The sequence below is a fragment of the Lepidochelys kempii genome, chromosome 16, assembly GCF_965140265.1.
Source record: "Lepidochelys kempii isolate rLepKem1 chromosome 16, rLepKem1.hap2, whole genome shotgun sequence".
In the NCBI taxonomy this organism is placed as follows: Eukaryota; Metazoa; Chordata; order Testudines; family Cheloniidae; genus Lepidochelys; species Lepidochelys kempii.
The window spans coordinates 25190790-25208200 of NC_133271.1; the positions used below are offsets into that span (position 1 = coordinate 25190790).

The window sequence follows — 17411 nt, forward strand, 5'->3', positions numbered from 1 at the left end:
AGGAGAAGGGGAAAACCTCCAAATCATTAGCTTTAAATATATAATTTTTACTCTTATTGCCCAGAAGTTTTAAGAAGTTGCATTTTTTTTCTTTGGGTTTTTTTTCCTGGTGGTTTGTTGTTGTTTTTTTAAATTATGGTGTGGGTGGCTGCAGGGCTCCCACAAGAAACAGTTTGTGGTCCCTCTGCTGGGTCTGTAATAGAAGTTGAACACTATTCCCAGAGCTGTACCTGCGTCAGTGATACAAGTTTAGGAAGAAGGTGGCGGTACTATTGTCAATATCTCATATGCATAGTGTAGCCTTGCTTAAAAGTAATTTGTTTCTTGGATCATTAGAGTTTAGTGTTGCTCATTTTATTTTCTGTTCCATATTTCTTGTCTTTTCTAACCCATACACATGTATCAGCTAAACAATAGATTTCACTTTCTTCACTCTCCTCCATTGTACCAAAACAGAATATTCAGCTCTTACTAGTATAAAATCTTAATTTACATTTTTCTTGTTCCTTCTTTATATAATATATACTTATTATTTCATAAGAGGAATCAAATTCAAATCTGATGGTATGACACCAGACTTTGAAGGTGAAAATATATGTTCAGCATTTAGTATTCAATATACAACAATTCTAACGAAATAAAATCATTCCAGAATTCCATTGTAACAATGGTAGCATACATTCAATGTACTTCAACTGAAATACTACTATAATTGGAGGAAAATGTGTCCCTGGAGTATGCATTTACAGTACAGAACTCCCTTCCCAACATCCTTATGGAGAAACTAGTCCTTTGTGTCCTATACTCAGTCAGGATACAAATGGTAAGCCAGTTCAAAGTGATTAAACACCTCCAAGTGCTTTGTAATGGAATTTAAAATGGGATTTTTTTTGTAATCAGTACTACCATTTTATTTTCCTTTAAAGTGTCTATTTTCCTGGCCTTAGAGACAGTGTGTGATGAACTCCCACTAATGTTAAAGTGAGCTTCAAAGCTACATGAGAGCATTAAAAGAGAGAGAGAGACTCTCTCCCAAACTAGCCAAAAGCAGCATGTGTTTGGGGATTTATCAAATAGCCACAACTGGCCCTACCATAAAATGAAGCCTTTAAAACATGTAGGAAATATCATGGTATTTTTAGTTTGAAATTTCTTACTCATGAAGAACAGCACTATTTAAAAGTTGTTGGAACTTTGTAAAGAAAAATAAATTGTCATATAAGAGAAAGATGGAAAATGAGTGACTAATTTACAACAAATAGTCTTTCTGAATACAGAAATCACAGTATAGACTACACCACATACTGGATACATGCATTTCTCTGGTGGCCGCCCACTGTCTAATCAGCATCTGAAAAGCCCTACAGCAAACAAATAAACAAAACTGAATCAAAGACGTCAGTCTAGAATTCTGTAGATTAATTAATTATCCAGCAAAGGAAGACAAAGCATTCAGCAAACAGCAATTCTTTCTGAATTAGGTGAATGTTGCTGAAAATAAAAACAGACTCTGAAGCTTCAAAAGACTGAGCAGAAGCAGAATACATCGAACAGGATCCCTCAACATGTGTTAAAGCATTGTATTTTATACCTAGTAGTATATATTAATAATTATGCACACTTTCTGTAAGGTCCTGGCCTCTAAAACTTTCACCACTCTCTCTAGTCTTAATATTGTACTAAAATTAGTGGCTCTCAAAGAAAATAATATGATATCATTTGTGGAAGTCTCTAGCTTTAGGTTCTCTAAATGTTTATTAGGCTTGGCACCCTTGCACTTGGCTCCCGAAGGCTAGCAGTGTTGTGGAGTTTCATACGAAGGCCATGTCTACCTAGAGACCTTATAGTGAAAGAGCTGTACCGATGTAAGATCTCTTGTGTAGCCACTCTATGCCGACAGAAGAACAACATAATTAACATGTCTCCTGTCAACATAATTAAACCATCCCCAATGAGCAGCAGGAGCTTTCCCGCTGACATAGAATTGTGCACACTACCACTTAGGCTGGAAAAATGTATATCACACAAGGCTGTGGTTTTTCACTCCCCTGAGCAACATAACTTTTGCTGACATAAGTGGTAGTGTAGACATGGTGTAATGTTAGTTAAGATATGTGAAAAGTCTTACATGACTAATCCCCGCACAGCCAGTGATGCCGACAGCTTGTGAAGGAAGAGTCATCCTCCTCCTGCCTCTGGCAGAGGACAGAGAAATGAAGCCATGTTGGAGGATTGCTGAGGCAGTTAGAAGGGGTAAAATGCTGTGGGGACCTTTATGGGCAGCCCCAAGCAATTAAAAGAAATGCAGAAATCAGACAGATACCAAATGACACAAAAAGATAAGAAAGAAATAACAGAAGAATTGTCATCTGGAGCAGCCCAATGGCTCCTCCTATTGGCAAATTCCATAAGCAAACTTTTTTTTAAAATCAATTCATCTTTAATCCACTTTCTAAACACTCCCTTGTAAACACTGATGACAACACAAACATCAGATGTCAAAACAGGCCAAAAAACATTTTGCTACATTTCTCTGTATTGCTTTTAGATGTTAGTAGCAGCATTATTTAAAGGAAGTGAAAATACCTCCTAAAGAAGTGAATCCGCTGGAAGAAGAAGGGGGAGAAAACGAGGTTTGTTTGGGACTGGATGGGGGGATTCTTTTTTAAACAGATTCAGAAATAAAAAGTCTCCCAGAAAATCAAACTTTTTACATTTTCAAAATTAATCTGTGATGGTAAAGGTAACAATCCTGCATAAAACATTTATTTATATATGGAAGTATAAATTAACAGAGCTTCAATAAGTGAAGAGTCTATTTTTCTACAGGTGTTTTATTAATGTAAAATGCAGTGCTTCAGTGTTTTTGTATGACATTTGTTGTTTCCAGTTATAAATACAAAGTATTGCTTTTAGATTCCTATTCTCATTAGAAGCCTTTAATATTTATATTTCAGAAAGATATTGTGCTTGATTCTCCATGGTCCTGTACTCTGTGTAGTTATTTACATCAGTGTAAAGTGGATATAAATTGCTACCCAATTTGCTCTGGTGTAAATGGTGCAGGGTAACAGAGAATTGGGCCTATTGTTTACCACCGACGTTTCAGACATCAACAATAAAGCTGCCCATTAAGTTAGGTTAGACATGTCAGCTATTTTCAATATAATGATCTTATATTGAAGTAGCTCCTTTGATCCCAAAGGATTCTAAAGCACTTTAAAAGCTATCACTTCACTCACTGAGTTATAGCCACCTCTAGGATGAAACATGGTAACTGGCACATACAAGCAACAGTACAGAAAAGTTTAGGACCAGAAGTGACGAATGCTGCAACCAACAGCAACTGCAGGAGCCAGAAAAAAGTACTCAAAGTGGAATTTAAAGAGGAGTTTTGGAGGTCTGAAGGCTACATGCCTGCTCCTTCGGCATCCCCTCTCCCCCTCATCCCCACCCCACCTTTGCCTTCCCCCTCTGGAAATCAATACAGGAGACTCTGAAAGCACTGCAATGGTTTATGTAAGTGATTACTGAAAACACAGCACAATATATGCTGTTCAATACAGGTAAACCTAATTTTACAAAGTTCTCAGAGACATCCAAACCCTTCATAAAAAACTGGGGGCTTTGATAATCAGGAGATTTGTACTACAAAGCTGTGAAGCCCAAAAGCTGTGAAGCTCTTAAGAAAGCAAGTTTTCAAGTCTCCAGAGCACTTACATGTAAGGATGCAGCAACTACCATGCTGTAACTAGTACAGCAAGTGTACTAGCTGGAGCTTCAGCCCAGTGCAGAAGACTAGCAAGGACTCATAACAGAACTATGTGCCCAATGGAAAGTGTGGTAGTACAATGGCCAATGAATACTTTGGTGTCTTTGTCAGGGCCACCACCCAGGAGCCAGAAGGCAACCGTCCTGGGCTGTCCCATAAAATGAACTGTTCAACAGCAAGTCACTCTTGATAAAAGCAGCAAGAGAGGCATGTCTGACTGATGCCTGATACAGCCATAGAGAAGGGATGCAGGAGCCACTGCAGGGAAGATGTTCAGTGAATAGATCACAGAGACAATATGAGGAGCCTGGATTTGCTAAGGAATTTGGAGGACTTCAAAAGATCAGAAGAATGTTCAGGGTAACAAAAACAGGGAACATAGAGAGGGAGGTTGCAAGAAAACAGGAGAGCAGTGGTCAAAGAAAGGCATCAGGGAGGGAGAAGGGCCAGAACCATGTGGTGGGGCTACAAGGGGTCAGGTCAGAAAGGAGCTCTAATCCCATCTTGCCCCAAGCACTATGAATCCTTCTAGAACCCATGCAAGTCAGTGAATCAGCATTGCCATCCCTATTTAATAAACTGCTTTCGATCAAAGTTACTTTAGTTTTCTTTGCTCATATTTGTCTGTTTATCCTCATGTTTATTTTATCATTACTCCTGCCTTTATACAGACAGTGCTAGCGCTTAGCTAAATGGACAGATAACTCACCTAGTTTCACTATAGCCTCTCCGAACGCTTCTAAATGCTTGGCTGAAATGCTCTTGGGTAAGTAACTCTTACAGCAACACTCAGTGAACAACATATCCTTGAACCAAAACTCTTTGGAGGACAATTTTCCCTCTCTCCATTGGTGACAGTCTACTACTGTCAAAAAAGCTCTGCTACTTCAAGCATTTGTCCTCTATATCACATAATGTGGCAGACCTAAAAATTGCTTATAAATGAAGAAAAAACTGCCAGGAATTGAGTGTAAGTGGAGAGTGTCATACTGCAGAAGGTATATATGGGTCACAGTGAATGGTATTTGCCACTAATTAGCAAAAATGGCAAATCTTTTGGATAGTAAAAGATTACTACTAATGCAAAGTAAGTGTTGCAAAAATAAGGTTTCCTATCTTGCAGTTGTAAACACTTTTGTCTCTTTAACATGCACTTGCTATTACACCAGAGACATTAGACCACTACTTTGTATTACACTCCATTTCTTTTTAAGGAGAAATGTCACCATCAAGATGGACCAAGAACAGAGCACTAGAAAGTTTCTTCATGGCTGATTACACAAGAAATCAGAAACACATATGCTACACCCATTTCTTACAGAAACTGACAGTTCATGCTTAAGGTAAAAGCAAACACTGCTATTAACAGATGTCCCTTAATTCTGTATACTTTATAAAGTTCCATTAAATATAGTGCAATCAATACTAAAGTCAGTGAACTAATATTCATGTCAGTATAGTAAAAGTAACTCAGGAGTTAATGAACGATTTTCACTATGCTATGGACCAGATTTTAAACTGCCCAGCAACTGCCTGAAAAAGAACAAGTCCTCAAAGACATTCAGTGAACATCATTGCATATTTAGAGGATAGAATCTGACCCTTAATGAGGTAACAGTTAGACCTAATCTACATATGCTATTTAAAAGCCCCTCTCCCCCCCAAAAAAACTGGTTTGCTAAGCCAGTTGTTATTATAGCAGCTGCTTACCAGTTGCTCCAGTTCAGGTAGCAGGCAGTTTCTTGTCATAAACCTCATTTTCAGCTTCCCTAAAACTAAAGAAACTTCCATGCAATTTCACAGGCAGCATCTTGTTGTTAGATTTTGGGGAGGAGAAAATTTGGTGGAAATCAAGACATGAATTTCACAAGTTTAATTTTTTTCTTATTTCAGCATTTTCCTGAAGTTTCTTTGCCATCCCATATCTGACAAGTGAAGACACTGTACTTATACAAGTGCATTTTCATAATTTTAAATCTCCACTAGGTGTTGGGAAAGGCAATTTGTGTGTTCCCTCTGCAAGCAGGCAAGGGAATCTGATCTATTCTGTCTATTCAGTGACAGTGTAGAATAACGATAGTATGGTATGAGTGACCAGAGCGCAGCCTGAGTATATGGTCCCTATGACCACATAAAATTCAGCCGCTGCCCAAAGGGAAAAAGGTGCTTTAATCTGGGACCTAAGAGGAAGCAAAAGGCTTAAAAAAATAACCCCCTGGTCAGATGCCACAGCAAGATGAAACTGCCTCCTATTTTGAATAACTATCCTGCTCAGACACCTTGTTCACCTTCACCAGACCTGAAGAGATCTGTGAAGCTCAAAAGCTTATCCCTTCCACCTACAAGAGTTGGTCCAATAAAAGATATTACCTCAACTACCTTGTCTCTCTCTTTATGGTATATCATGTCATTTAAACTACCTGATAACCAGAGTTCCTAGTTTTCCATGATAAAAAAACAAAATTCTCCAATAAAAAACATAAAAATCCAAGTTTTTCCACAATTAAAATGAAATGCTGAACTTTAGTTTCCCTATCCACAGTATATATATATTTTATTGATATATTTACAATTTTCAAGATGACACCCTAAGCCCCACCCATTCTCTGAATTTTTGATTATCTGACCTGGCCCCGGTCCCAATTAGATCAGATAACTGGGGTTCCACTGTAGATGTTTTTATTTTTTCACAAAATGTAAAAACTAAAGATTCTCTGTAAAAACACAAATTCTGCATTTTTCCACGTTCTTCTGCGGCAAATGGATTTCTAGGATCCCTGCCGATGACTGAATATTTTTGGTATTCAGATAAACAAAAAAAACTAGAAGGGCTTGTTTTAAAATAGCACACTTGGCATGTATGTCCTGGATAAGGTTGATGGTGGGGATGGGCGTGTTAATCAAAATCTATTCCAATCCAGTCTTTAACTTGGGGATTACGCATATTTTAATGAAATGCTGTCCCTGATCGTTCTCAGATAAGGACCACTCCCTTCAGTCACACAATAGTTGGCATTCTAAGGCTATGGCTACACTACACTGCGTCGCTGGAGCGCTGTTAGGGCAGATGCTCAGCTTTACTCCAGCCCCTGCAAGTGGCGGTCGCGCTGTCAGTGGGAGAAGCTCTCCTGCCTACACAGCGCTATCCACACCGGTGCTTAGGTTAGTGTAACTTAGGTCACTCAGGGAGTGTCTTATTCCCACCTCTGAGTAACATAATTTATACCGACATAGCCTAAAGTGTCACCACTATTCCTCATTCAACCCCCTCTTCTACCTGAAATGTTGTGTTTGTCACACATTAAAATTTGTTCACATTTCTGGGGCATACATGGTAAGAAATGAAGTGTTTCTATCACTTTAAGGGAGGACCAATCCTTTTATTGTGATAAAGTTCCTACAGCAGAAACTTAAGATCACAAACACCTCCAGCTAATCTACGAAATGTTTAACATCTTTGTCTTTCTATCTGAGCTTTAGGCTCATAAATTTCAGTCACTCATGCAGAGGTAACAGAATCTGAGAGAGAAAGCAAAATTTTATAAGTATACCATTCAAAACAGGCACAGATCATCTTTGATGAACTAGAGAAAAGACATGGTCTCACTTGAATATATCTAACCCTCTTTACTATAGTGGGTTGCAAACCTATACAAATTTATTATGAGGACTTGTTTGGGCAGAATGAATTATGACTGACTGTAAGTGGTATAGCCAAATGCCTTATGAGTCACTATTTTGGTTGAAAAGCCATTACTAAGAAAAATGGAAAAGAGGTCAGAGGGAGAAGCAAGGCAGACTAAATGAAAAATACTGACTGAATTAATGGTTGGAGGAGAAAGGATATTTGTTTATTGTCTCCATCAATAAAGATTAAGCAAAGCCAAAGTGATTGCGACTGTGGGATAAAGGGCTGGAAGAAGAATGCTGAAAATACAATGTACTTGTTCAAGAGGAGAACAATAGAGTGCGCATAGTTCCGTTTCTGGAACAGAATACATAATACTGAGCAATCTGGGGAATCAGATGCTCAAAACAGGACAAACATATGAGAAATAAATTTAGTCCTGTGGATTACATTTACAATCAGCTAAGTTTATCAGTTAATTTTAATATTTATCAGACTTTCAGAAGCACTCATTACAATAATATGTGGATAAGTCTTGTATAAACTTTAACTCTACAGCTGACAAATTAAATGGTAGAACACTGCTGTTCTGCACTTTACCTACAAAAAGACTGGAGAGAAGCTGCAGGTGGACACTCAACAGGTACATCTACATATCAGTGTAACTAGGAGCAATTCTATCAGGTTATAATTTCACACCATTGGTTTTGTTCCTATTTTGTAGTGTGCACATAAGAAGATGATTTGAGCTTTTATGTAAGGGAAGATTGACTTTCTGCTACAAGATTTAAAAAATAAAAGGCTAAAATACAATATATTCTGTTTCCATAATGTTTTAAGTATATACATATCAAATAATAGGAAACAGGAGCAGGGATGTATTTAAAAATACTGTATGAAATTCATCTTGGTTTACAAACTCTGTTGTCCAGTGCCATGAGTCAAACCTAATGATGATGAAAGAAGTTTCCAGCATCCACTGAGGAGACAGTTTTCTTTTTCCCCCAATCAACTTCACATGATGGATCTGTGAATTGGTGTTTGTAATCTATCACTGCACGTATAATATATGGGCTGAAATCCTGGCTCTGCAGACAGTCAATCCAAAACTCCCACTGATTTCAGCAGTGCTACAATTTCACCTACAGACCCCATCACTGCAGTGCCAGAAAGTCCATGTGGTTCAACATGAACACGACAGGATTTTGTTCATACTTTAAGATGAGTGCATCATCTACTTCCCATTGCAAAAAATCAGATTCTGAATCTGCAAATACTGAAAAGTTTTTCTAATTAGTGTTATCATACATACTAATTAGAATACAACTACAGCCATGATTATATTACAGTGTTGCTAAATATAAAAGCAGACACTGAAACTGTTGGCAGTCATAACCAATCTATGCAATGCAATGTTACCTTAAAGAAATGCACAGAATAAGAGTTAATGAAGAAATACTTCTCAGTTTTCAATTTATAAGTAACTCACACAAAAAACTGAGGAAAAGTAAAGTTATCAGAAGTGTTCAGTCCTATTCTACCTAATAGGACACTACGCAATGTCATTACTTGATAATTAATGCTACCTACAACTGTCTAACAATACAATACACAAGCACAAGGCAAAAAAGTTAGACTGCAGAAAACAACTGATTCTAATATTATATACACACATTATTAGAGTAAGTAATATCCAAGTTCTTCATGGCAGGGAATGTGTCTGTCTTTGTGTTGTAGGGCATTCTGAATATTATAAATGAACAGGAGAGTCAGATTTACTCTGGACCAATTCTCCAGAAAATAGTTTTTGGGGTTACAAATGTCCAGTTCTGTTTGGTGTAGTGGACTGGATTGTATCCCTCAGATCTATACCGGGAGGGCCTCCTCCACGCAAAGTTCTCTCCCTCCCACATGGAAGAGGCGGCAGCTACCTTCATGGAGCTATGGGATCATCTGTGGGATGAAGGGGAGGAGGGCATCAGGGAGAAGCTGGCATATCAAAGACAGCAATGAAGCGGGGAAGATGTGCCATGTAACATTCCCTCCCCCCTCAAACTCTGTAGGACTCCAGATGAAAAGATAATGCATTCCCAGACCTTATTACAACTCTGTGCCCCCAACCACACTATAGAGATCCTTGGGGAAGTGGCCAGCTACAAGAGACCTAACAGCACAGCTCCATGGAGCCTTGAAGCCACTGCAGGTGAGAAGTCTTTAGAGTCTGAGAACTGTTTAACATTTTGCAATTGGGGAATATTTCTGAAATATTTCAGTGTTTCTCATGTGAAGTTTTAAATATTATCTTTATTCTGTCCCCTATACAAACCTTTCAAGGAATTTCCTATCCTTTTCAGGTTTAGTTATTTTAAAAAGCCAAAGACAGTTATTTTGCTAAACTGTTTAACATTGTCATTTTGCTATTAGTACAAAATGTTCTTTATCCTGATTTCAAGCTCACCTGTATCTGAATTTACTTTTACAACATAACAGAGGATTTGCCATATCAGATGAGATTTCTGGTCCATCAAGGCCCCATTTTCTATCAGTGGTGGTGACCTATATTTAACATTTCTTTGGGGAGGAAAACAAAATGCTCCAGGCAATTGTTTCCTTCTTGCCCCTTACCATGATCAATTTAACTCATGAAGCACGAAATCCAATTACCCTATTTTAGCATGCATAACTACAGACGGTATTAACGGTCACAAAATTACCAAGTCCTTTTAAAATCCAGCCACGTGATCTGACATATAATTGTACAATACAAGAAACGTCAAGGCAGCAGCCAGAAGAGTCCAAATGGAAGGTAACCTTTGCTACTGAGCCCGCTGCTGCACAAGCGCCATCCCTGGACTGGATTACAGAACGACTGGGGGGAAATGGGGTGGTCGAGACAGCTACTGGAGCACAGCAAGAGACTCTGGAGCAGGGCTTAGGGAGCACTGCGGGCCTAGCAGAGATCCGGGGGCTGACCGAGGAATGCGGGAGCGGGCAGGTGGAGTTTTGAGAGAAGGAAAGAGGCCGGGCGAAGGGTGCCGCGCAGAGAGGAGTCCCGGGGGCTCGGAGGGGCCCACCAGGGCTATGGGGGAGCACAGAGCTCGGGGAAGGAGCACGACTGGAGATCGGGGGCGCGGGGAGAAAGAGCCGCTAGGGAGCCCGGGCCCTGGGGTGCGGTGCCCCGCCAAGGGCCAGCCAGGCAGGTCTGCGGGGAGGAGGCGCTGGGGAAGGCCCGGGGAGTGGGAGCGGGTCCCTTACCTCTTTCCAGCGGAGCTGCCGCAAGCTGATCTTCAGCGCCTCCAGCGAGGTCTTGGCCTTGGAGCTGTCCACGGTGACATGGGCCCGCCGAGCGGGCCGGCCCCCCTCCTCCCCGGCACGGCGGGTCGAGCCCCGCTTGCCCCGGCTCCCCTTCCCGGCACCGCACCGCTTGGCCTGACCCTTCGAGCCCGGGCCGCCGGGCCGGCTGCCCTGAGCAACCGGGGGGACCCCTTCGGCCTCCTGCTGGGGCGCCGGGGCGGCCTCGCTCGGCTCCGGCTCCTCGGCGGGGGGGGCCGGGGACGCTGGCGGCTCCTGGGCCGGGGAGCAACTCTCGGGCTCGATCCCGGGCGGCCCCATTACCAGGCGGCACCACGCCCCGGGGCCCCTCCAGCCGCTGTCATCGCCGCGTCCCTCCGGGCGGCGCCGGTTGCCATGATCGCTCAGAGGGTTGGCAACGGCCGAGACGGGGAGCGCAAAGGGCCAATCAACATCAAAGGCAATCTCGCCTCCCAGCCCCCCCTCCCCTGGGGAAATCATAGATACGAGGGGCGGGGCGTCTCCCCGTGGCTGTGGTCACGTGACTGTGGGTCAGTCCGCCATCTTTGCAATGGGCAGAAAGCTGTTCACCTCGAGGGCTGAAGCTATGATGGAGGCCATTTTGGAAGTAGGAGGCAAGCTCTGAGATAATAGACCTGAAGCTATCGAGGTAGCCATCTTGGAAGTGGGAAAAAAGAAAAGGACTGCAGCTCCCCCGCCCCCCCTTGACCTGGGTGCCAAACCCTAAGGAATCCCTCCTGTGGGGAATGTGTTTTGGGGATAGGGGAAGAAGGGCGAATTGCTTGAACCACAATAACAGTGGGATATGTAATGTACTGTAATGTATGTAAGCTTCTTAAGGGGCAAGCTGCTCTTGCTTACAGCTTGGAATCCCCACGTGTTCCAGTCACAGGCTAAAAATCCCTTTAGCCTGGGTCCAGCCATTCTCCCAGTTCAGGCTTTGTTCCTCAGGTGCTTCCAGGCGTCTTCTTGTGTGGGGAGCAAAGAACACCTGATGATGTCACTGCCTTATATAGCTTTTGCATATGGCAGGACCCCTTTGTTTCCAAGCTTGGTTCCCAGACCAGTCTGTGGAAAAACAGTGACATCCCAAGATGGAGTCTAGAGACATGTGGTCTCGTCACATGTCCTTGCAGAGTCATAGCACCCATTACTGGAGGCTGTCTGTAATGTTCTCAGGAAGGCTCCCCAGGTAGGAGATAAGCTTCTCCTAAGGGCCCGTTCCCCACTCACTGTCTGGAATGAAAGCAACTTGCCTAGTGGGTATTCCAGAGGTGTAACTACATTTGAAATGCAGAGACATAGTCAATATTAATAACTTCAGATACAAAAAAAATGATACATGCATGCAAGTAGGATAATCATATTCAGTAAATCATAACCTTTTCAGTGACATGTCACATGACTTATCTTGCATAAAATACATCATAACTATGTCATAATCATATCATAATAATATGACTGAAGAATATGGGCTGCAGTGTCACAGAAGGCTGTCGTGGGAGGACTTACTGTGGGCAATGTTCGGCATGGTGTGCAGGGATTGAGGCCTGCAAATTAATCCTTTTACGATTAGCAGGGAGCAAATGCATCCTCCCCCTAGCAAATGTTGTAGAAGTTACCCTGTGTAGGGATCTTTGTCTCTCTCCTTTGCAGTGAACAGTTTCAGTGAAGGGAGGAATGACTTCCCCACAAAAATCCCAGGCCAGCCAAGGAAAATTCACCCTTAGACGAGGATTATCAAATCTCTGTCTTTAGTTTCAGGATACATTTTAAAAATCTAGTACAGCCCAGCAGATGTACAGGCTGACCTCCTCCTTTCCCAACCCTCCTGCCCAGTCTGGCTTTTACAGCTGGGCTATGTGGAATAGGAGAGGTAGATGGGAAGAGTAAAGTGGTGTGATTTCTTATTAGCCACTCTAGTTTGGGCTTGACAAGATTCATCACAGGCACAGTTCCACTAGTCCAAAGCCAGTACAATGTTCTGCAGCAGTGCCTTAGGCTCTTCATCTTCATGGTGGATTTCCTTTCCCTTTCTCTGAAATGACTCGTCCTGAGATTAGAAGTGTGCACTGGAATAATAACATCTCCTTGGAGTCAGACATGTCCTTTGTTTGCCTAAAAATAATAATTCAAAAAGGTGCAAAATTAGAGAGCAACACAGGAAGCCGCCATCCCTGTGTTTGCAGAATGACAGTTTCCTACATTAACCCTGTACTACAACAGAACTGGGTGTTCAGGAATCTTGATCTTGGAGGGCACTTGTGTTCCTAAACCCTTTATATCTCCTCCAAAATACACACACTCCAAAATCAGCCTGATCTTTCTTAGTAACGTTCATATTAATTGTTGCTGAAAAGGAATTGCTGGACTTGGCTTTCTTGAAGGATGGCCTGGTAGCATAATAAACAACAATAAAATAAATAATAGTAATAATAATAATAATAATAATAAAATAAAGGCTGTTCACAGTCTAACGTAAAATGGGTTGGATATAATCTAGTCCAGGACCTAAAATCATCCCCAAAATCACCATCATTAATTGGCCCCCTTATTCACAGGGTCAACAGAGGGATGATGCACTGAATGGGCTTCAGAGAATGAACTTGCCAGCAGAGGGAAGACCCTTTGGCAAAGCAATGTGGGGAAATTTACAGGCTCATGGCTTGGCTGTACCTGTTCTGTCGTTAGAGAACAACCATTTCCAGCTTTGCCAAACTGATGTCTTTCATCAGAAAATACTTGAATCATTTACTGTAAGATTGATATAAACAAGGACAGAACTTAAGCAGGTCCAAGTTCAAAGTTTCAGAGTAACAACAGTGTTAGTCTGTATTCGCAAAAAGAAAAGGAGTACTTGTGGCACCTTAGAGACTAACCAATTTATTTGAGCATGAGTTTTCGTGAGCTACAGCTCGTGTGAATCTAGTTTGTAAGAAAATTGGTTAATGAAGCTACTAATCCAACATACCTAATTTAGCTGATACAGCGCTGGCCAATACGGCCCTTTGTCATCTTGAGACTAGAGGACTGTAATGCTTTGCATACTGAGACCACTTGGAAACTGAAGCTAATACAGAACACAGCAATACTCTTATTAAAGTGAGTTTCATTACACCAGTGCTCTGGGATCTGCACTGATTGCCAGTAAGTTTATAGATGAGATTCAAGACACTGAACTCCCCAACCAAAAGAATTCCCCAAGTTATTTAATGGATCAAATGGATAGCATGAAAATAATAGACATTTTTCAGTGAAAACAATTACTCTTATAGATATATAAAATAAGCGCTATAATACTTTGTTTTATGCGCAATTAAATCAAATATATCAAAATATTAATTCAGGAAAGACAATGAATCTGAAAACTCCTGAGGGAACCTGAAGAATAGTTTTTAAAATAGCAGAAGTATGTCTTCTTTTTGGGATTAGTAAAGTTAAATGGAAAACAAAAAGTCTTGGATGACATGTTTTCACTTTGCCTGTAGGTGACACTGCAATCTGCTGTGAAATTTATTTGTTACTCCAGAAAGTGCACCACAGTATTCTGTTACAAAAAATTAAAATATTCTGTGTGAGGAAGAAGGATCTCCAGAACTAATTAGAATTCAGGACAAGATGGTAGCTCAGACCATGCTATCAGTCACTGGAGTCATGTTATTTATATGGCAAAGGGGACAGGGCTGAATGGGAGGTGAGGAGGAATCACTTTAATAAAAAAAATATTTTTTTTAAAAGGGAGATCTAGACAATGGTGGGAAGTAGAAAGGAAAAGCACTGTCAGGAAAATTAAGATACCATCTTTGGATTCTAAGTACAGAAGATAGGAATCCAGGAGTTACCAGAGTAGGTCAGATTTTAGGAACAAGACTGTGTCTAAAGACTGGTATCCCATCTTCATCCACCACCTCCTGTTTCACAGAAAAGGGGGAAATAGAAAACAATGTACCTGACTTATTGTATGCTTCTGCTGAAGTAGGAACAGGGGTGACCCTTTCCCACAGGTGGTCAGCAACTCAGCGCACATCACAAAGCATGAAGTTTAATCAACCTGATGACATCTTATTACAGCAGCCTCCATAGCCTCACCTGAGATCATAAAATTAGCCCCATCTTTTTAAAATCCAAGTGCAGTATCTATCCTTCTGACATCCACTCCCTGCAGGGCACTGAGAGATTAATTAGGGAAAGACTCTACCTAAGAAAGTGTCAGTCATCACCAGATGGCTATTAAATGTAGTGCCTTGGCTGCTTGATAGCTGTACAGATTCTTAATGAAAAACTCTGGAGATTCCCTGAGAGCATGACTTTTATGCTAAAGCACTGAGGACGACTCTATTCAGTGTTGCACCAAGAGCAAACGGTGACTCAGGTAGGTACAGTCTCTCCAGATGTTGTTCCTTATGCATGTGTCCTTTTAAGGTTAATGATTGGCTCTTCATATCAGGAAGAATCTTTGTAGAGTGTGAATGTAAAACTGCTGATTTCACAGACCCGGAAGCTGAAGTCTTCTATCTATCAGATACAGCACAGAACATGGTAATGTCCCACACTAACCAGCATATATCTAAGCCTTTTCTGAAGGGACCACCTCTGGGAGGAAAAGAGGAGTCTCTTTTCTCATTGCTCATTCAGTCTTTGGCGTCTCTGTTAAGACTGCCTAAAAGGGTGCCAATTCTAGTGGTGACTTTAGTGACGACAGCTGTCCACCAACGCCTCTCACACAACAATTATGATTCACCAACTCATGTCACACAGATCACCAAACAGCCACCAGATGGTAGCAACTGCTGGTGACTGCCTGCTAGGGTGGGATTTAAACTGGTGACCTAAAAGTGAAAGGCTCCTTATCCTATTATCAGCCTTCTGAGCCATTTAGCCCCCTGGCATAACACTTTGAAATGTATGTTAGAGCTTTTTCCATCACAGATGTCAGAAATGCTAAAGGAAAACCATGGATTTAGCTGACATGGGCCAGAACATTGACTAGCTTTTTGAGCACTGGAAATGTCCTGAAGATGCCAAATAAAATGACTGCATAGGAGTATTTTTATATACAATTTTGATAGAGCCATATTTCTAAAAGGTTAATAATTCACTACCTACTTCTACCCAGTCATACACCAGATACCTGGTTTGCTTTATGCTACAGGCATAAAAGCTTCATTTCCTGTTGAGATAAATGGGGATGGTATGTACTGTACGGCGTGAAGTCAGACTGTATGTAGTATTCCTGTACTGCAAGGTAAGGGAGTAAAGTATAGGTTGAGTAGTAATGAGGTAGCAATGGCACAGCAGAAGGAGCAGGTATCATGCTGTATATTGCAGGTTAGACCTAGTGGCAGGGGACAAACAAGCATGAATTTTTAAATTCTCTCTTGTAAGGTCAAGGGAAATTGAAAGTTACTGTGTGCTGCTAAACACAGATTTATATCCTAGAGAGCCCCTCATCCAGAGATTTGCTCAAGCAATCCTTGTGTAATAAAGCTCAGACACATATTCCCGGTAGGAGCTATATACAGAACTATGCTGGGAAAAAATATTTATGAAGAGTGTCTACCTGAAGAAACTCTTACATCTAGCAGTAGCCATGTCAGCTTTGGTGGGCCTGACAATACAGGGGGCCACCATGATACCACAAATCAGATGAGGTCTGACATTCTGTCATCTGAGGGCACAGTGGTGCTCTCATACACATTAGCCAATACATTATCCAGTCCCAGTAATGTACCTGATAATGGAGTAATCTGGCCAGTAAGAGACCTGGATTTGAGTCCTACTTTAATGGCCTTTGTAACTGTATTACTGTAAGACAGGGCTAACAAATCACACAGATGGCAGACTCACCCCCCAGGGAGATAGCAGGCTGGCTGTGAGTTCAGATTGCCCTGTACTCTACCTGTCTCCTAGCCAAAAGCCTTGCTCATCCCTGTGCTGATTCATACTTTATTGGGTCATCTACAGCATGGTATATTACATGTGTGTACATGCCTTCCCAAAAGGTGTGTATATAACAACTGCTCAGTACTGGATCGATATCAGGTCTACTCCTGTGGGATCACATTGCCATTGAATGGCTGCAGCCCACTAAAGGGAGAAGCCTTAATACTACTATATAAGCACAAACATTATTTCACTGACTAATGCTAAATGTCTACTTTTGATCTGTAAACATCTGAGAACCTGATTCTATGAGTTATGATCGTGCAGTCAGGAAACTGACGTGTACCATATGACCTCCAAATCAAAACAACACATTAGGAATATCAACAGCATTGCAAGCTCCAAGCATGCAAAACTCATGAGTCAGGCTTCAAAAAGTATCAGGAGATTATCTTAAAATTCATAGGAATTTTGTGAATAATAAATTTGGGGATCTTTTTATTTGTCCTCTGATTTCTAAGTCTTTACAAAAAGAAAAGGAGTACTTGTGGCACCTTAGAGAATTTGTTAGTCTCTAAGGTGCCACAAGTACTCCTTTTCTTTTTGCGAATACAGACTAACACAGCTGCTACTCTGAAACAAGTCTTTACAGTGAATTTGGGTCACAGTTTCATGCTTTTCCCTGTAGCCATGAAAACTAGCAACTTACATGAAAGCTGAGATTCTCATGTAATCACAGGACTCCAGAATCTGGTTATTTAGATCAACATCAAATATCATGAGACTTGTGATATAAAAAAAAAGTCACAACTTTTG

At 41.2% G+C, this 17411-nt stretch overlaps 1 protein-coding gene across 4 annotated transcripts in view; it reads right to left on the bottom strand.

Moving 5' to 3' along the window:
• The window catches only part of TTLL11 (tubulin tyrosine ligase like 11), a 117997-nt gene extending 106828 nt beyond the window's left edge, over positions 1 to 11169 (bottom strand). For all 4 annotated transcript variants that reach the window (XM_073314937.1, XM_073314934.1, XM_073314936.1 and 1 more), the window contains exon 1: positions 10656 to 11169. In XM_073314937.1, the coding sequence (XP_073171038.1) occupies positions 10656 to 11012 (357 nt within the window). In that variant the 5' untranslated portion in view covers positions 11013 to 11169. The remainder of the gene's footprint in view (positions 1 to 10655) is intronic.
• Between the last annotated feature and the right edge of the window lie 6242 nt (positions 11170 to 17411).